We start from the raw sequence: 20,809 nt of genomic DNA, 5'->3' as shown, positions 1-20,809 counted from the left end.
ATCATTTCCTTAGGCTTTAATGTCTGAAAAGCCCTAGCTGTGGTACCTAGCAGGGATGCTCCAAGCAGAGTGTGGGGCTGCCTGTCCCTTCACAGGAAGCCACACGGTGGCCTATCTTTTCTTTTTTTTTCCCCTTGGGGTGGAGGGGAGGGAGGACTGGGTGCCACCAACTTGAAACCACAATGAACCAGATGGCAAGGCAAGCATGGAAGCAGCCTCCGGAGTCAGGAAGAAAACACCGAGTACGGGAACTAGTCACATCCTTGGGAGCAGGGATGTCAGGGTTAACATGACTGGGCTGTTTCTGTCAGGGACTAGGCTGGTGTGATGAGCCCGGGGTTCCTCCTCCTCAAGTTTATCTTGTCCCACATCCTTTGCCTTTTCTATTCTGGTCCCTTCTTCTCAGACCGCTTTTAAGAGCCATTTGACATGCATCTCTACTCGGCTCTCATCCTTAGCTGCCTTCTGGATGTCAAGGAAGCTAAGTGACATCTGACCACTTCACAGAGATGCTTCAAAGTCACTATCCCCCACACAGAAGGGAGTGTGACTTCCATGAGTAAGCAGGTTTTTAAACCTAAACAACCAGAGAGGCATGGGTTAAGCAATTATTAGAAGGCGGAGATTCCAGCCCAAGACGATTCTAGAGAGCTTGGCTTTGTTGTGTCTTCTGAGTAGCCATGATTATTTGAGGATAACCTTCCCCATCACAGCTCCAGACAGAAATGCGTGAGTTCAGGCCCCCAGGTGACAGCCAAGGTGCTGAGACCTTTAGAGTTGACCCACGCTCCCTCAGTGAGGATGAGGAGCAGACAAGGCCAGACCTGGTCACCTAACTCCACAACAGAACTCTGACTCAACGTCTCATGCCAGTGTCCTCGGCCTTCCTCAGAGCAGTACGCGGGGGCCTAGGGCACCTTCATTAACAGAGACATGAGAAGGAACTGAGCGAGGAAAGAGTCTACTGAATGCCCTGTAGCTCTCAATTCCAAACCTCGACTCCATTGTCCAGGTACCCAACAACCTGACCCGCTCTCGCTACAAAATTGAGAAAGCCCACAGTTCAAGATTCATAAGAAAACAACACAGTTCACTTTTCCTATTTCTAAAAATCCAAAAATAGCTCTTTTTACATAAAAAATATTTTTCCTAGATTCCATAAGGTTCTTTTTACATAAAATCATTTTCCCTAGGTTCCATACTGTTTCCAATAAACAAGGAGCCATGGTTCAGAAGGGGAAGATGTTTCCCAAGTTAAATCAATCAAAGAGCCAGAACTCAAAATCAAAAGTCGCTGTATCTCGGGCCATGGTGCCAACGTTAGCCAAAGTGATTCCTCATAAAATGTGCAAACTGCTGGCCAGTAGGGAAAAAAAATCAACAATAAATCCTGATTTAATCCTAGCTTCTCTGAAGGTTCATTTACAAGAGAGTGATCCTAACTGCAAAGTTAACTCAGCCACGGCGGCTCCCCACCACATTAGCTAGCTCTTTGTCTGATAAACCAGAAGATGGAAAGTAAAAATGGGAAGGGAAAGGTTACTGGTCAGAAATGTATTTCCCCTTGGAGAGTTTTCCTAACCCTTTAAAAAAAAAAAAAAAAGAATCACTAATGCATTGTTCTGCAAATGATACAGCCCTATTTAGAGAAAGGCAGCAAAGTATACTATTATTTTGTCAAAATCGGTTACCATGGCAGCCTGAACCCTTGACTCTGCATGGCCTTCGGCTTATACTTTTAAATATACCTCTATGTTATATTCAGTTGTTTGGTATTTTGTTACACAGTACCTGATAGTGAAATCAAAGCCTCCCAATTATATAGAGGGTGTTCTCACCTGTGAACGCATTTGTGGCCTGAAAACCAGCTTCCGGCATACTGCTCCCCAGACAAGCCTGTGTTTCAATTCTTAACTAGTCCTGTTGTGAAGAAACCGCCTGGGCAAGGCCTCAGGTCACTTCCATCTTAGCCTGTCCAAGTCCATCACTCTGCTGGTCCAACTTGGGGGAGCATCTGATGCTCACCGGCTGTGCTCCCACACCCTGTGAGCAGGCACTACCTGGATGGTACACAGTCCAACAGCATGTGGGATACACAGTCACATCAGCCGTCCAGCCAGAGAGTTGAAGCCATGGTGAGGTCAGGAGCGGAGAAGCTGTCCTGCTGAAATCTCGCTGTCCCACCTCAAAACGAAGGGCTCCTCGGCCTCCCGGCAGCAAGCATCTCCCAAGAAGTAGGCAGTCGCAGCCTCACCACCGACTCTCGGGATGTTCGGAGCAGGTGCTCTCTGCGCTCTGCTTCTTCTGTTCTGGCTGAAATTAAAAAGAAAGAAGTCACTTTCTTCAGGACCTTGGGAACCAGTGAGAGCAACAGACCTGCTGGGCATAGCGGTGTGTACCTGTCATCCCAGTCCTGGGAGGCTGAGGCAGTCACTGAGAGGATGGGAAGCAGACTTTACATCGAGAGGCCTTGCCTCACAAAACAACACAACAGCAGATTAATAGGCCGACAAAATTAAGAATTAAAACACAGCTCAGCCATGACCATGACCCTTCTGTGAATGATGGGGTAAGGGGTGAGGGGGACACCCCCACTTATAACTCTCAAATACATTATCCATTTTAAGCCACTCTAATAGCAGATATAAGCCCACAATCTCCAAACATCTTTCTTCGGCTACTTAGACTTCACATACACACTTAAGGAACTGATTTTCCAAAGTTGAATCCTGGGGTCTTAGAAGTGGTCTTTAGTTCCTGTCAACTGTCATCGGTGCTCCAAGAATAGGGAATTAAGAATTGGAAGAAGCTTACACCATAATGAAATAAGGCTTATCCAAGGGATGAAAGGTGATTCATATATCAGAACGCATGACACAGCCCACCAACAGAATGAGGACAACTCCAAACAACCAGCTACATAGAAGCAGAAAAGACATTTAATAAACTTCACTATCTCACCGCACCCCCCCCCCCACCCGGAGAAAAGCCCTCAGCATTAGGTATAGAAAGAACACACTTCAGCACAAAAAAGGTGACATAGAGCTGCAGCCAATACCATTCCAATGGGAAAGGCTGAAAAGTTCTCATCTAAGACCAGGAACAAGGCAAGCACATCTATCAACACCACACTCACTCACCACAGCATCAGACACCCTAGCTGGAGAAAAAAGGCAAGAGAAAAAAAATGAAAAGCATCCAATTTAGAAATGAAGCCAAACTGTCCTTACTGGCAGACATCTGGGATTCTATATGCAGAAGAACATAGTCTACTGAAGATCACTAGAACTAATACATTTAGTAAAGTTGAGAGCTAAAATATCAACACCTTATAAAAATAAGAACCATTTTTTATATATCAGTGCAAACTTACTAAGAAAGAAATAAAAAATATTCCGATTCACAATGCCTACAGGAAGCCGGTGGTGGTGGTGCATGCCTTTAATCCCAGCACTCGGGAGGCAGAGGCAGATGGATCTCTGTGAGTTCGAGGCCAGCCTGGTTGACAAAGCAAGTTCTAGGACAGCCAGGGCTGTTACAAGGAGAAACCCTGTCTCAAAAAACAAAACCAAAGAAGGAGGAGAAGAACACAGACAGAAGATAGATAGACAAGCATAAAGAAAGAGGGTGGGAGGGAGGCAAAGAGGGAGGAAGGAAGGAAAAAAACAATGTCTACAAGAATGAGGAGGAAGAATAGAAGGAAAAGAAAGAAAGAGGGAAGGAAGGAAGGAAGGAGAAAAAGAAGAAACAATCTAATGTTGGGAACAGAAGGCAGCGAGGGCCAGTTTATGCTTACACAAGATAGAACTGATGTGGACATCTGGTGAGCTGTGGGTCAGCACAAAATGACTGACACCGGATGTCTGGGGAACCCCAAAAGTAAACAGTGATCTACTCTATTGCATAACTATTGCTCACAGAATGCCATTTTTGTGTGAGTTCTGTATAAATATAGCCTTGAAGTCAGAGGCATAAGCTTTGCCAGCCTGCCTGTGTGTTTGTCTTTATATGTTGTATACTTCTATGTGGCCTGTGTACCAATCTGTATATGTGCTTATGTGTGCCGTGTGTAACCCATGTGTGACACCACTAGCCTGGGTGCCAGCCAGCAGCTACTTGTCTAGAGGCCCCTGGGCTGGTGAATGAAGCGCGCCTTATATGCCTGAAACTCCTCACAATCGCTTTGAATTCCCAGCCTTCATGCACCTCCTCCATTCCTGGCATTACAGCACATTTGAAACAACGCATTTAGCAAATAAACTAAGAATTTTTACAATATAAAGTTGTGAAACACTGATGAAGATTATTGAAGTGAACACACACACACAACTGGAAAGACAGACCATGTCCATGGATTAGAAGAATTACTACTGCCAAAAGGATCATACCCTCCAACATGATTTACAGATTAAATATAATACCCATGAAAACAGCAATGTCATTCCTTCTGAGATAGGAAACTAGTTCTAAATCCATATGTAACCACAAAAGATCCTAAATCCAGGACTGGAGCAGTGGCTCAGCAATTGAGAGTACTTGCTGCTCTTTTAAAAGACCCAAGTTCAGTCACCAGCTCATAACTGCCTATAACCCCAAGACCAAGGTATCCAGTTCTCTCTTCTGACTTCCTTGGATGCTCACAAACCCACGACATACACACACTCATGCACATTCACGCATACAAAGAGTCTTAAAAATATTTGTCTTCTAAAGGATTTTTTTAATTTATCTGATTACAAAGCCGTTGTGAGCAGATTATGAGACATATCTAGACACCTAAACTAAACAAAGCAGCAAAGCACCAGAAGGAAATAGCACACTGACTTACGTGGCAGAAGAAAGAACCCAAAAGTGCACATATTTACAGCCAACTGGTCTTTAACAAAGGCACCAAAAACACACCATTAAAGAAAACCTAGTCTCTTCAATAAAAAGTGCTGAGAAAACTGGAAATTCATATTCAAAAGAATGAAACTGGACCCCCATCTCTCACCACATAGAAAAAGCAATCCCAAATACAGCACAGGGAGAACTATGAAAGGCTTGGCATTTGTTAATATTGCCATTTGGTTTGGTTTGGTTTGGTTTTATGTGCCCCTAGAAGCACAGGAAACAAAAGGCCAAATTAATGAATGATCTTAACATCCAACTAAGACCATCTTTCTCATTACTAAGATAGTCAACAGAGCACAAAGACAACCTATACAATGAGAGGAAATCCATGCTACTCAGACCAAGGAGAAATATCCAGAATATACACCAGGGGAAAAAATTATATATATAATAGGCTGAAGACATGACTAGAAAGGCCTTTAGAGAACATCTGAAAACAGCCAGGAGTATAAGAGCAAATGCCTCTGAGAGCCCGGAGCCTGGCTCCTCAGCCTGGCTCCTCAGCCTGCAGCCCTCCGTCTGGCTTCCCAGCACTCCACCCAGTCTTCTCCATACAGGTGTCCTGACCACAGGACACATTTCTCTCCCTGCACGTTTCATGAGGACAAAGGCGGTGGCTGTTTGATTCTCTAAACCTCCTCAGCACACACAGCCCTGCTTTTGCCTGATAGGTGCCCAGTGAAGAAATCCAGAAAGAGTATCTGGGCAAAGGAAAGAGATGGTTCAGCACAATGCTTCCAAAATACTGTTCCTCCCACGAGGTAAATGGGCGCACAGACAAAAGTTCAGCAAGTATTTGTTACATAAACCCACCCCCAAGCCTTGAACTTACGAGTGCTATGCACCAAGTGTCTTCAGCTCTGACCCTCCTGACTAGAAGAGGGGTGTCTTTCACCCCCTAGTGGGGCGATTGTGGTCACACGGAGTGCCCTGTCCGGGAAAGACCTTCAGAGGCCGCTGACTAGAAGTTCTTTAAATTCCAGCATCTAGTCTCATTTATCAAGACTTCAGAGGTAGAAGAATCTACCCGACAGAGGCTAACCGGCCCAACTGTCCAGTGTGTGGGAGAGCCATGACGTACACGTGTCGCTGGTACAGTTCTCCCCAGCCACTGAACCCGGGGTAGTTCTCTACTCCCAAAGCCTGAAGCTTGGTAATAATATCGGGGTGGGAGGAGACTTACAGAGTACAAAAGGTCACAGGCTCAGCCTGAGCCACACACACAAGATCACACCCTCTGAAGACAGCCCATCGGCATCACACACACACACACACACACACACACACACAATTTATGCTTGCTCAGATGTTCTATTTATCCTGGAAAGGTGGAAAGGACTAACCAGGAAATAAATTCACTTAATACTGAACTTGAACGTCTTGAAGCACTTTCAAAACAGAGCAACAGTAACTAAGGAAATAGAACATACCCAGTGGAAAAACACCCCCACAGGAAGGAACATTTTTAAAAACATAAACACTCCCAAAACCAAACTGAGTAAGTCGGAGGATAAGTTTGCCTTGCTAGCTGTTCATAAAAACTTATGTGAAATACAGTCCTCCTGGGAATCGTTCAAGAATGAAAACTTCATTTTGCTTTCAGCTTTCACACACACACACACACACACACACACACACACTCCATGAGAGAAACAGACTTGAAATCCAGGAAGCAGGAAGGTCACACAGTGGGCGCAGGGGCCAAAGCCCAACTGAGAAGTGCCAAATCCTTTCTTTCGAAATCAAGTAATATGCAAAAAAATTATAGCATACAAAGAGTCAACACTGGGCTTGTATTCTTATTTCCTTTCACTGAGGGCCGACTGTTTCACTGGCAGAGTGTCAGTTACCTAGGTGATGGCTAGACTAAGCAACAGAAAGCTGCAGGCCATCGAGGGCCTCAGAGTCCAAGACATGGCCCATGTCTGATAACCTTTCATTTCCTCCAGGAAGAAAAAAGCAACACCCAAAACTGAAGAGGTGGTTCTCAACTTGGGCAAACTGAAAATTGAGCACATTTGAGAATCCTATCATGACATTAGTAGAATGTCTCAATGCTGCTGGTACCTTTAAACCCAATGTGGCTAAGGATTTTTCTTGAGGCAGATGTGAGAAAAAGAAAGCTAAGGGGTCCACATCCAACATGGGCTGCAGTCACTTAGATCCTCTACCCAAAGGGCATATGGTAGAGACTTGGGCAAGGGCCAATCCAACTAAAGATTAGCGGGAGAGGGGAGGGGAAAGGAGAGCAGAGTGAGGAGGAGAAGGAAGAGGAGGAGGAAGAAAGGGAGGGAAGAGGGGAAAGGAGAAAAGAGACAAAAAGACAAGGGGAGAAGAGAGAGAATGGAAAAGAGAGAGGGGGGAGAAGGGAAGAGGGGGAGAGAGGGAGAGGGGGAAAGAGGGGGAGAGAGAGAGAGAGAGAGAGAGAGAGAGAGAGAGAGAGAGAGAGAGAGAGGGAGGAATGATATTTGTTTAAGAAAAAACACAAGTGCCTAGGGAAAGCCCCACTCCTGAACTCTGTCCCATGTATCAGACTTGGTCAAGTCCCTCCACCTGTCTAGACTCCCGTTTCCTTATTTCTAAACTGAGAAGGTGAAATTCAAGAACCTTCCCAATCTGAATATCCCTCTGTGGCTGCGTGCCTAGGCCAAGGGAGACAAGACGAACATGCATGAGAAGCACGTGGTGCATAACCACAGAGGCTCTGCACGGGTGTCTGGTCTCCGTGTTCGTCAAAGAAGTATGCGCCTACCACGAGGGGAGGCTGAGCTCGTGTGCAAGGAATTCTCCACGGTACTTTCATTTTTGTGGCATGGGGGTATAACACAGCAGGTAGCTTTTGTATTGCAGTCTCAAAGCTATCCTAGCTTGGGGTAGCTCAGCAGGTGCTGATTCTGTCTAATTCAGGAAGCAAGTGCTGTGTGTGTGTGTGTGTGTGTGTGTGTGTGTGTGTGTGTGTGTACACTCTGATTCAAACACACAGATAATCGGCAGAAAAGCAATTATTAAGATATTCCTTAAAATGTTGCTATGGCAAACATAACGGTGGATAAAACATAAATAAGGTGCAATCTGATGCTCAACTCCAAATTGGGGAGGGGGGTTGCCAAAAATGAAAAAAAAATAAAACTATCCTTTATGAATAGATAAGTCTGATTACCGCCTCATATAATCCAGCAGCAGAGGAAGCCATATGGACCCCTCTATCTAATCCATCATTCATGGATGAGAAAACTGCAGAGGTTCACAGAAAGTAGGGAAGAAATCAAAAGTTAGTATGTTGATGTATACGAAGCCAAGACTAAAACCAGGCATTTGGATACAGGTCCAAACTCCAAAGTGTTCCGCACAGGCACACAGACCCAAGGAAGAAGCTGGCCCAGGGAGGAAGGTGCCTGGGGGCTGAAAGTAGGGATTATATACCAGTACAAACCTGCTGTCTGGGAAATGGAATACTGAAATGATCTGCACTCCCTAAGGTCAAAACTGGTCGTGTGGGCATGCCCACGATGCTCACATGAAGAAGGGAAAAGGTCTGGGCTTGCCAAAGAGTCAGAAAGTCCTCTAAAGGTCCCTTTAAACATCATCTGACCTGTCCCAAACACTTGAACTGTGGAGGCAAAGGGGGGCTGTGTGAGACTCTGTTACTCCCACCCCACTCAAGGCTCATTCCCACCTCCAACCCAGAGGACAGTCCTTATCTCCTACAAAATTTTTCTTCAGATAAAATTGGCTTAAGGTGGGCATGGCAGGCAAACGAAAGGGTCAGCAAAGGGTCAGCATTGGGTGCAAAGTGGGGAGTGTAAGACTAAGGGAGACCATGGACCAATAACCCATTTGCCCTCCCTGCCTAGCCACCCTAGCCACAGTTCACAACAGGTCCTGACAGAAAAGCATGCTTGGTCATGATTACATGCCCTCCTTCCTGGACTACTGGACACCACAAAAAAGCTCCATGCACACAATATTTCATAGACAATTTGTGTGGCCATTATTTGACCAGAAATCATATTAGAAGAAGGCAGAAGCAAGCAAACAAAGCAAGCTTCTACACACAAGACACGTGTTTTTCTGCCTTGTCTGTCTACAGAAGTGCTCCTGAAGATTTTGTAACTATCCCTGGCATTGACGATGGAGACCAGAATATAGCGAGTGCCCAATAAATACAAGCTGGACAGCCCTGGATCCTACCTTTAACACCCGAGACATCTTTTCAATCTACTGCCTTGGCCCTGTATCCGCCATAGAAGTACCAAGGTCACCATAGTCAAGAAGGCTAATGGCTGCGAGGATCCAACTCTGGAGCAATTCTGGGTGGGCTCTGAGCCCTTCACCATTTAAAACACAGAAGTTTTCCACACACTGGGCCAGAGAACACTTACTTAATATGCCAGCCCCAACTTGTAGCCTCCATTACCTCAGCTATAAAATATGAAGGATGATGACATCTGCCCTATGAATTATTACGCATTTAAACAGAAAATAAGTATGAAGCACTAATATCCAGTAAGTTCTGAGGAGCCACAGCCCTACAGTTACTACGAACTTCCTCAGCAAATGACTTATAAATTAGGATTTGGAGAAAATGAGTTGTTACATCCACCTCCGGTCCATATGTAACACAACTGAATGCAAAATCATTTTCATTTTATGGTTTGTCAGTTGATTTCTCTTCATTTTTTTTTAAAGTTCTCAATAGACAAAATCACCCTGTGTCAGCTAAAATTAACAACAGGCAAAAAGCAAGGGAGAGGGTATGAAATTAGAGATGTGTGGGTGAAGGCTTAGGAGTGAAATGTGGCACAACAGGAAAAAGAATTCTGCCTTTAAAAGGAAAAGGCTTCTTGAACCCCACTCTTTTCATGGTTTCATACCAAAATATCACAATGCGAAAGCACCATTGGAAAGGGGATCTGAGGTTTTACATCTCCTTGTCAGAAAAGTCACTCCAGGCTAGTGTGCCTTCTCTCCTGCATCCCTGAGCCACTTGCTGTCATGTAAAATGCTAGGTTTTTTTTTACAGCCTTCATGAGCATTCCTCAAGCTTTCCCAAACACCCAGAAGTAGAACTAAACAAAGACAACATGCTACCAACATGCCACCAACATGCTACCAACCTCTCCTGACAAACTTGGAAGGAGTGTCCCAGAGCCCAAACACCAGGCTGTCCTATCCTCACCAGTGCCGACTCCTGGCTCATAGTGAACAAACTCGAGAAAAGCAGAACAATCAATTCTCATACCACCATTGCTCATCTGGCATCCAGTCATACACCCGTGGTACCCAGCGTAGATCACTTCTGACCATTTACAAGGTCTAGCCTTGTCCATGGTAAATGCAGTGGTTCTGTGCACACCAGTGGGATGTTAGAGAAGAGCAACCAAAAATGGAGTGCAGAAAATCTGATCAACAGGTTTGCATGTATGTGGTGGGGGGGCGGGTAGGGGGGTGCCCCATACCTGTGAGGCATAGCATTCCTTAATCTCTCTCTATATATACACACACATGCACGCATGCACAAACCCCTTGGGGCTATTTAGTAGGCTGTCTTGTGAAGGAATCATGAAAGCCCCAAAGCCCATTAAAGTCTTGCTAACCACTGGGGAGAAGAAAGATTATCATGGCCTATACTGTGGGCACAGATTCAGCCTCTTTCCTCCACTCCCAATTCAATCATTCTGTGCTTTCTTGTTGTTTATAGGAAGCAGAATAAATATGCAATTAATAACACATCATACTTCAACCACCTGGGAGAAATGTGGAGTGTCACACAAAACTTCAAGATAATATCTAGTTGAGGCTTGCAAGAGAATGGCTTGGAATTCAATGGGCAAAGCGCAAAGCCATCTTTTGAGACATACCAAGTTCTAAAACCCAGTCAGCCTCTATTGGTGGAACAACTTACTCAGCCCACAGAAATCCAAAGAGATGAACCATATGGATGTTTAAATGCTGCTACACAAAATGGTACTGTCCAAGGTTGGCTCCAGAGCTAACTCCAGCAGCAACTGGCCCAAGAGTGTAACAAATGAGCTCTCACTGGCCACTACTTACACTACCGAATGCTACATCTGTGAGAAGCCTTGTCACCCCAAACCATCTGATGAGACACCCCGACTCCACATATCTTAAGGGAAACATCGATATGGTCTCTTATTTTCCTAGGAGGTTGGATGTGGAGGAGTCGTGAATGTCTGCTTTGAAGAGCAGCCGCGTTTCCACACAGGACCTGGAAGGATCAGAGAAGCCTCTCACGCACCTGCATCACGCACCTGGCCACCTTGCCAGGCTACAGAAGCACCAATGAGCAGCTAGAAGGGGCGACTGCTTTCCTAAGGGTGCTCAAGTCAGCAAGAAGCTGTTACATACATTCAATATTCAACACTTAGTGATATCTGCCTTAATGTATCTATAATCAGACGCAAGCCACAGAATTCCCAGATGCCAGAAGAACTCCAGATACAAGAGGCAACGACCACCAAACCTGAAGCTTGAAATCACACACTAACCACACCAACATGGACCCTCCTAGTCTGACAGCCAGCCTCCTCTACATTTAAAACCTGGGGCTGGAGAGATGGCTCAGAAGTTAAGAGAGTTTGCTGTTCTTCCAGAGGACCTGGCTTCTTCTGTGGACACCTGTGCACAAGTCACGCACACACTCCACACGCGCACACACTCCACACGCGCACACACTCCACACGCGCACACACTCCACACGCGCACACACTCCACACGCGCACACACTCCACACGCGCACACACTCCACACGCGCACACACTCCACACGCGCACACACTCCACACACAGAGAGACTTTAAAAACTTAAAACTATGCCACCTTCAGTCCTGCCTTTTTAACCTGCCAAAATCCAACCCTTATTTGTTCCCTTCCCCACCCTGGAGTCAACACCTAAGAAATGACATAACTCTTACTCTTTTTCTCGGCAAACTTCTGCAGCCAGAGGCCCGGGGATCCAAAGCCCTGGGCAGCCAAAATAAAGAGGCAGGAAGGAGAAAGCCGGAGACATGTGGCTGGAAGGAGACTTTATTACAGTGCACAGCCCGTCTTCGCATTTCTCCCTGCAGTTTTGAAAAGTAAACACGGCCTCCCAAACGACACCCATGAAGAACAACTTTCATACCTCGCAGGGTAGCAAGCTGTGGCGCTTTTAGCTGGCTGGAGGAAATGATAAACAGAATGAAGGGGTGGGTGCTAACGGGGGCTCTCATTAGACAAGTACTCTCTCTAAAATTCCCTTGGCATCTGCACAACTGTTACCACTATGTGGGCGCCATGAACACCGGGACACACACAGCTTTGGAGTCATACACCAGAGTCAGAATGCCAGGCCGGCTGAGCAGCTCACCAAAACCTCCTCAGGCACACGACATAACCTGCCTGAGCCTCAGTCTTCCATTCCCTAGACTGCGGCACTCACAGACTGCACGGCAGAGTGATGAAGGATGAGGGAATGACACAAAAGGCCCGTGCATCCTCCATGGACACCTAGTGACTCCTTCCCAGACGGCGGGGGCTCAGGGTAGCATTGTGTGATGTTAGAGCCTCAAGAAGATGCAGCATGGTCCTTCAATGGTAAGGGTCTAGGGGGAGAAGATAAGCTGCTTAGGTAAAGGGAGGAGAGGGGAAAGCTGAAACAGCAGGGAGGTCCTAATGGATTCCAACACACAGCTGAACGCCCACTGATTTAACCAAAGGCCTGCCTTCATCAGGGTTTAATAGTGTGGCCGTCAGGGCTGGAGAGATGGCTCAGAGGTTAAGAGCATTGCCTGCTCTTCCGGAGGTCCTGAGTTCAATTCCCAGCAACCACATGGTGGCTCACAAGCATCTGTAATGGGGTCTGGTGCCCTCTTCTGGCCTGCAGACATACACACATATTCAGAATATTGTATACATAATAAATAAATATTTAAAAAAATAGTGTGGTCGTCAACGTACATGGATCTAATCTACATGGGTAGTAGAAAAAGACAAGATCTCTTGAGTAAATTGGGAACATGGGGACCTTGGGAGAGGGTTGAAGGGGAGGGGAGAGGCAGGGAGGGGAGCAGAGAAAAATGTAGAGCTCAATAAAAACTAATATAAAAATTAGTGTTGTCGTCAAATAGTTAGAGATGTCAGTACTGTTGCTTTACTTTCTTCCTATTGCTGACGAAACCTCTCCATCTAAGTCATGTGACTACTCTGGGACCCTGGCCCCTCATATGTCCCTTGAGGCCCTAGACCGCCTTTCCATTCCATCCGAGAGAGTCAGCCACTGTGTAATGCACAATGACTAACAAGCTACAAGGGTTCCCCCATCCGAGAAGTCACTCTCTCCTACCTGAAATGACTCGTCTCTATATACTTCCTTTGAATACAACCATGTTATTATGTTCAATAAAACCACACAAAAAATAATAGCTGAAGACAGTTTTTAAATAACCTATGCCAACACCTAAAAATGGTTTCCTGGAAGAAAAAGAAAATATTGGCAAGGATATTTATGGAGCTTCCTCTTACTGCCCCCCCCCCGCCCCTACGGATAAATGTAGCTACATTTAGAGATACAAGAACTCTCCTGGCCTAGCTGTAAACTTGGGCAAAGTAGGTTTTATAGAGTACAGAGGCTGCCATTGAAATTTAAAAGCAGTCTAGTTACTCCACAACCATCCCTTTCCCTTCTAGTTCCCATGGAAACAGACCTTCCATCACCAAAAAACGGGGTAAAGATAGCACCATGCCCAGTCTCCACACCCTCCCCCATCTGTTTCCATGGGAACTGGAAGAGAAAGGAATGGAGGTTGGGTATCTAGACTGCCTGCAAACATCCAGTCATGCCAGAAGCTGTGCCTGCGGGCCTCCATGAACCCTGTAGAAACGAAACAGAACCTCAGAGAATAAGACCAGCTGGCCTACGTGAGTAAAGTCAGCTGTGACTTCCACCTTCTCAAACATCCCTTCAGCCAATCAGAGAGGAATCCCATCACACAATGGGTCCGCACCTCACGGACTGGTACCCCTGGGAGCTGGGACTACAGCTCTGTACTGTTTCATAGCTCCAAAGGTGATTCCGACATTGACCCCTTCTGGGAAACTAATGTCCTGAGCTGGAGCTTCCCAAAATTTTAATATGCTTGTGAATTCTGTGGGAATTTTGATAAACCAAAGTCAAGTCCAGCAGATCTGAGACGGCCTAAAATGATATATTGCCAAACAACTCCCAGGGGTGTTGAATGCGGGTTAGTTTCCAACTATGAGCAGTGAGATCCTAGAATCCAGTAAACTCAGCCCTAGAGGCTTCTCCACAAGGCGAAGGTGGAGACTGCGCTCACTTCTGCAGTAGCGCCCATCACTACCCTCCCCTCAGGCCTCTGAAGCAGACTGTGTTCACAATCCTTAAGTTCCTTCTGTCCCCTGAAGACGACTAGATAGATCAGAACAGATTAACAGAACACTTAAAAAAAAATACAAGCATGTAAATTAGAATAGCCACTCTGGAAATCAGCACAAAAGTGTCTCCGAACACTAAAAACACAATTACAGCTTGTTCTAGCTATCTATATCACTCTTGAGAATTTACCTCGCAATGTCAATATACCACAGAAATACCTATACAGACATTTGTTGTGGCGATATTTACAATAGTCAAGATACGGAATCAGTTTTGCTGTCAATAGATAAGTAAATAAAAGTTGATTGATATATACACACAGTATGAATCTTACATCACAGCATCTGTCTTATTCACACACAGCCTGTATCTTACATCATGGTATGTCTCATTCTGGAGAAAACAGGACAGTCTAGACCTTCATCACTTAAGTTCAATAGCACAAAGGAAAAACATTTTCTCCCAAATGTGGAACTTCGATATTATGTATGAAAGTAGAAGGGACCAACTAGAGGAGCCAGGGAGATAAGAATGAGTATTGGGGTACACCAGAGAAAGCCATGTTGTTATGCATTATAAAATGGGGTGCACCACAGAAAGCCATGTTGTTATACATTAGAAAATGTCATAATGAAACCCTACGTAAGGATATATTTCCTTAAAGGAGAAATTGCCAGGCATGGTAGTGCACACCTTTAATCCCAACACTTGGGAGCCTGAAGCAGGTGAGTCTCCATGAGTCTGAGACCCTCCTGATCTACACAGTAAGCTCCAGGCCAGCAGAGGCTACATAGTGAGGCCATCTCAAAGAAGGGGGAAGAAAGGGATTCATTTCAGGTTTCGCCGTCGGATAAACATGATCATCTCCTCCACATCTGACTTCTCAAACTTCTCAAGACATGAAAGCAAATTCTACATATTTGAGGATCAAACAAATGGTGGAAAATGTGCAAACGACACAAATTACAAACCAAATGTTTGTAAATAGTGATGCATTACTAAAGAATGGGCTTTCCATGAATCATTTTACCAGAATTGGGGAAACTCAGGGATTTACTATTTAAAAAAAAAAAAAAAACCATGCTGAAGGCTGGAGAGCTGGCTCAGTGGTACACAGTGAGTACTTACAGAGCACCCAAACTGGGTTCCCACATGCACACTGGATCGATTGCCACTGTCTGGGACTCGCATTACAGGGACTCAGCTCCCCCTCTTCTGACCTCCATGGATGCCCACCTACACCCGGCAGGCATTAACACAGATGCAAACACACACATAAAAACAAATGTAAAATTTCTATAAATAAGTAACTCAAACAGCCTTAAAATCTCTTTCTAAGAAAAACGCACAAGGTAGTGTCCCTTTCTCAGATAAGGGCATCAAATTAATAAAAAGGCAATGCTTGTTCTACCTGAGCTATCAAATAGTTGAAAATTATGTCATATGCCAGTATATTATTCAAAACCAAGTTAGGTTCATTAAATATACTTTGCACCTTTTTCAAAAGGGTTAGCATATTAATATCCTAAATTAAAATATAAGCAAAGATGTAGAGGGTAGATTATTGAATGGGGTACCATAATCTTACTTGAAAACATCATAGTCTATATGTGAGCAAATGGGAAAATTATTTAGTTAATTAAGTGCAAAGAATTTGTGCATTTACTTAAAAGATACACAAGCACACACACACACGTGCTAGTGCACGCACGCGCACACACACTAAAATAGTTGAGGCAGAATATGCCAACGGAGAATGAGCTGTCAAGTGCTCCACCAAAAATAGTAAAAATAATTAGGAATAGATGCAGAGACAAGCTTATACCCAGAACCTCTAGAATCTGTTAGTCTGTGAGACCCAAGCCAGAAAATCAGTTGTCAGTATTTACTGCCTACATGTGTTTACTTTCTGTTTACAGGAAAAGGCAATTGGTGCCGTCAGCAAACCGTCTACAGAGGGCCAGATGGTAAACAGCTTTATACACGGCTCCGTAGTCTCTGTCTTCCTCCACAACCCTGTCGTGACAGTACCAGAGAAGCCACACAACAACATGAAAACAGACTGGTGTAGCCATGTTGCGGTAAGACTTTACCGATACAGTTAAGCACTATAGCTATTATGTGGCCCGCGCACGAGCCATAATTTGTCAACAACAGAACCTACACATCTTATTTTCAAGGAAATGTCTTATTCAACTTCCTCAACTTCATGGGAAGGACAGAAAGGATTGCAAAGTCTGACGCCATTTCTAGTTTCCAGTCAGCCCTGAACCCACGACACCCACAAATATTTCACATTTCATAGCTCTTACACGCCAGCTCTGCACAGCTGCTACTAATTCACTTACAGTCATCATTTCTTTTTTTTAAAGATTTATTTGTTATGTATACAACATTCTGCCTCCATGTATGCCACACACCAGAAAAGGGTGCCAGATCTCATTACAGATGGTTGTGAGCCACCATGTGGTTGCTGGGAATTGAACTCACGACCTCTGGAAGAGCAGCCAGTGCTCTCTTAACCACTGAGCCATCTCTCCAGCCCCAGTCGTTATTTCTTATGTTTGCATTCTTCCTATTTTTCCTGCACATAGAGCTCCCTTCGTTTCATCCTAACAGTTGTAAGGGCAGGAGTTCATTTGCATTTCCTCCCCCCCCCCCCGGAAGATTTTGCTCAGGACTGGGCATTATGATGAATACAGTAAAGACGCTCATCTTGGTAGGTTTCTCCTGCTGTGAGAAACGCCATAGCCAAAGACAACATTGACATTGGGGACAAGGGCTTATCTCATCTTACACTTCCAGGTAACAATCCATCAACTGTGGGAAGCCAGAGCAGGAACTCAAGCAGGGCAGGCACCTGAAAGTAAGCCTGAAGCAGAGGCCATGGAGGGGAGCTACTGGCTGACTTGCTGCAGCTGTAGTTTGCTCCCCGCTGCTTTCTCACATAACTCAGGACTACCTGCCTCGGGGTTGCACCACCCCGAATGGGCCAGGCCCTCCCATGTCAGTCACTAATACAGGGAAATTAATTTGATGCTGGAAGTGTTTCCTATAAAAGGCCTGTCAGACTGATGCCATTTCATCCAGAGGGGTGCCTATCACAAGAAGTCTCAAGGATTTTCTAACCAAACTCTGTGTGCACCCACACACAATTACTCTTGGAAAGCCAATGAGTAAGGTCAAAAGAGAAAGACTGAAGCTGAACACATGGCGAGTCCTTATCCAAGGGTCTTTTCCAAGGCCAGGCAGCAGCTCCTCTTCAGGGGGGAGACTGAAGCAAGCCACGCAGAGGCATCTCCCAGCAGCCCCTGTATGCAGCCTTCCTTCCTCTACTTTGCACACCCATGCTGTGTCCTTGTTTCATAGTGAACAGCCTTGCTCACCGTTTGTCCTGTACAACTTAGCAACCCGCCAAATATTTTTATCCATCCCTCACCACTTTCGGCGTCTATCCTGTTTCCCTACTAGGCTGGGGGCTGCTGATTATAAGGGCCCCATTCTGTCCTACCTCATACCATCGGCACACTTCACACGCACAATTGACATTTCTGTTAGAACCGCTGTGCAAAACACCATGAACCTGATGCGTGCAGAAGTCGGGAGCAATGGGCCTCCTTCCACTGGGGGATCTTAAAATGTGCTTGTTACTTGTGTGACATGTGCCATACACACACACACACACACACACACACACACACACACACACACAGCATCTGGTCTTTGAGGAGCATTTTTAAAAGGTAATGTCCACTTTAGAAAAGAATGAAAAATATGAATAAATTAATACTTGTTACTTCCACTGCCAAACTCAAGCAGTACCTCAACACACATCCCTTGGATCAAATGTTATATGCAGAGTTTACCAAAAATAATCTCCCATCACAGGCACACTTACATAATGTTTTCATTTGATATACATCATAGCTCATTTTAGGTCAGTTATACTTATTCTTGGGAGTAGGGCATTTATATGATCATCGTATACATATACTGGAGAGCAGCCTTCTAAAGTTCAGCGGAAGATCTCTGTCCACCCTGTTAACGCCTCCTAACAATAAGACTGGACCCAGAAGAGATGAAAGGAAGAAGCCTGATGGCCCTGGGGGTTATTGCAGAGGCCTTTAATCTTGATAGGCAAAGACTCAAGAGTCAAGTTGCATTGCCGTTCCACTCACATGAGTGTTCTACTGCTGTTAATTTGTCAATTAGAAGGTTTCACATTTTTTAATGAGAATGATTATCACTATAAAGCCTTAAGGTACCCATGAGAGCACAAGCAATATTGATTTGATGACAGTGCTGTGCCAGACACTACATATTTTATTATGGACGTGAGAACTAGCATTACTATTGTCAGCCGTCCAAACAGCTCTTCAAGCCAAGGTCATAAACCAAATGTAATCCAGACAATACCCGAGTTAAAAGGTGAAGCCGTCTTCCCAACCCTCCTCCAACATGACACATAGCAGGTTTTGTTCTAGAGACATAGCTCTTTTGGGTGCTGGAATAACTGAAGCACACACACTCACTTGAAAAACCTACACTTTGGTTTCTAGCCTCATTTTCCTCTGGTGGAGTCCTTTTTAAAGGAGGTTCTTTTTAAAAAGTAACTCTCAGCCTGCACACTGACCCTCTCACCTGCCTGTGGTCTCCATCTTATTCTAAGCATCCGCTGCCAGCTTGCATCTCATGATGAACCTAATAACTACAGCATATCCTAAAAATATCATGACTCGGGGTCAACCAAGAAAGAAATGCTGTATTTTCTAATCAAACTCTGCTCTGAAGACATTCAAGAATCCAGTGCGCTCCTAACCAGTCATACCCGCTTCTCACATAATTGCCATAGTATCTCCTGCCTGTAAGACCAATAACTATTTATTCAAGTACAATTTATGATGTCTGTCACCTTTGTGCTCCCCTTCTCAAAATTAAGAAATTGGCTCCCACACCATTAGATCTGTCACTTGTTTTCTCTACTTTTATCTTTTGGGTTTTCTACATGTCTTGTTGAACTTGTCCTAATAAGGAGTTTATATTTCTGCTCAGTTCCGGTTTGCAGTACCTGGCTGTAAACATGAAACAAGGAGACAGAGTGAGCTGCACCCCACTGGCACAGGGTCTCAAATCAAACAGCAGCAAGAGCTGGCCGTGAGATTCTCACGTCACACCTTGCAGCTCTTGCTGCAAGGAATCTTAAATGATGTGACCACTATCATGGTGACCTGTACAGTTTTTATAGAAGTCCAATTCTGCACTCCATACTGAAGACAGTGGTAGCACCACGCCAAAGAAACATTCCCATGCAAACTGGGAGATTCTCAGGTTAGCACAGCTGTCAGACACCTTATAGGAAACTAGCAGAAAGGTTGGTTTGCAGGTACGGAAAGCTCAAAAGATATTCTCTCCATTCCCCACCCCTTCTCTTGCCATCCCCTCCCCTGCCACAGACAGGGTCTCACTATGTAGCTTTGCTAGCCTGAACCTCACTATGGAGAGAGAACAGCTGACCTTGATTCATGGAGATCTCCCTGCCTCTGCTTCCTGCATGATGGGGTTAAAGAAGTGCACCATTGCACCCCACCCCACCTCTCTCTCTCTCTCTCTCTCTCTCTCTCTCTCTCTCTCTCTCTCTCTCTCTCTCTCTCTCTCTCTATCCCCCTTACTATAACACCTTTGCTCACATTCTGTTCCAAGAGTAAGTCTTTAGCACAGAATTCAGTGGCTACAAATGCAAATTTAGGCTCCCATTAAATTGTCATAATCAAGACCTGCCACCTATAGACAACCCTGTTGCTGAAAGCAATCACAGTAGGCCCACCCATCTGCCACAAGCCTCCTCTGATTAGCCGGGGACAGACCCTGTCAATGGAGGAGGCATTGCTGTGTAGCTACTTTACCAAGGGAGGGGCACTTACTGGGAAACACACACCTCACTCTTTCTCATGTAGCACTCCCTTCTCAGCTTATAGTGAGAAATCTGGCAAGGAGGAAGACGCCAATGATGCCATCTAGACCTCCCAAAAGATGACATCACTGAGCACTGATGACAGAACCCACAGGAGAGGCCCCAAGGGTCCATGTCCTAATCTCTTAGCAAATGGAACAAAATCTGACTCAGCGCCAGGATGAAATTGACTGTCCCAAAGGAGAGAGCTGCACTTAAAGCCATGGAACCAACAGTCAAAGTGATATGTAATAAGAATTAGACATAATTTTTTGTATATATGTGTGTGTATGTGTGTGCATGTATACATATATATGTATATATATATATATATATATATGCACACACAATTTCCATTAAGCCCAACATTTTCATCATTTTAGAACTTATATCTGAAAAAGGTTGGCATACTGTGTTATTAAACTGATTCTTAATATATACCTCATACACTTGCATTCAGAAGCACGCATGCCTGGAGTAAAAACACAGAAATGCCTCGCAGCCATGTCAAGTGTCTTCGGGAGGGCAATGAATTCTTCCCGCAGGTGTGTTTGGATCCTCAGAACATTAAAC

At 44.9% G+C, this 20,809-nt stretch overlaps 1 protein-coding gene across 6 annotated transcripts in view; it reads right to left on the bottom strand.

Moving 5' to 3' along the window:
* The window catches only part of Ldlrad4 (low density lipoprotein receptor class A domain containing 4), a 334,133-nt gene that overhangs the window by 210,337 nt on the left and 102,987 nt on the right, over positions 1 to 20,809 (bottom strand). For 5 of the 6 annotated variants that reach the window (XM_038329205.1, XM_038329204.1, XM_038329209.1 and 2 more), the window contains exon 2: positions 1,839 to 2,313. In XM_038329205.1, the coding sequence (XP_038185133.1) occupies positions 1,839 to 1,878 (40 nt within the window). In that variant the 5' untranslated portion in view covers positions 1,879 to 2,313. Of the gene's footprint in view, positions 1 to 1,838; positions 2,314 to 5,725; positions 5,959 to 20,809 lie in introns of those variants that run through there. The other variant, XM_038329206.1, reaches the window with a different exon arrangement.

The sequence above is a fragment of the Arvicola amphibius genome, chromosome 5 (genome assembly GCF_903992535.2).
Source record: "Arvicola amphibius chromosome 5, mArvAmp1.2, whole genome shotgun sequence".
In the NCBI taxonomy this organism is placed as follows: Eukaryota; Metazoa; Chordata; class Mammalia; order Rodentia; family Cricetidae; genus Arvicola; species Arvicola amphibius.
This window is presented reverse-complemented; position numbering and strand designations above follow the sequence as displayed.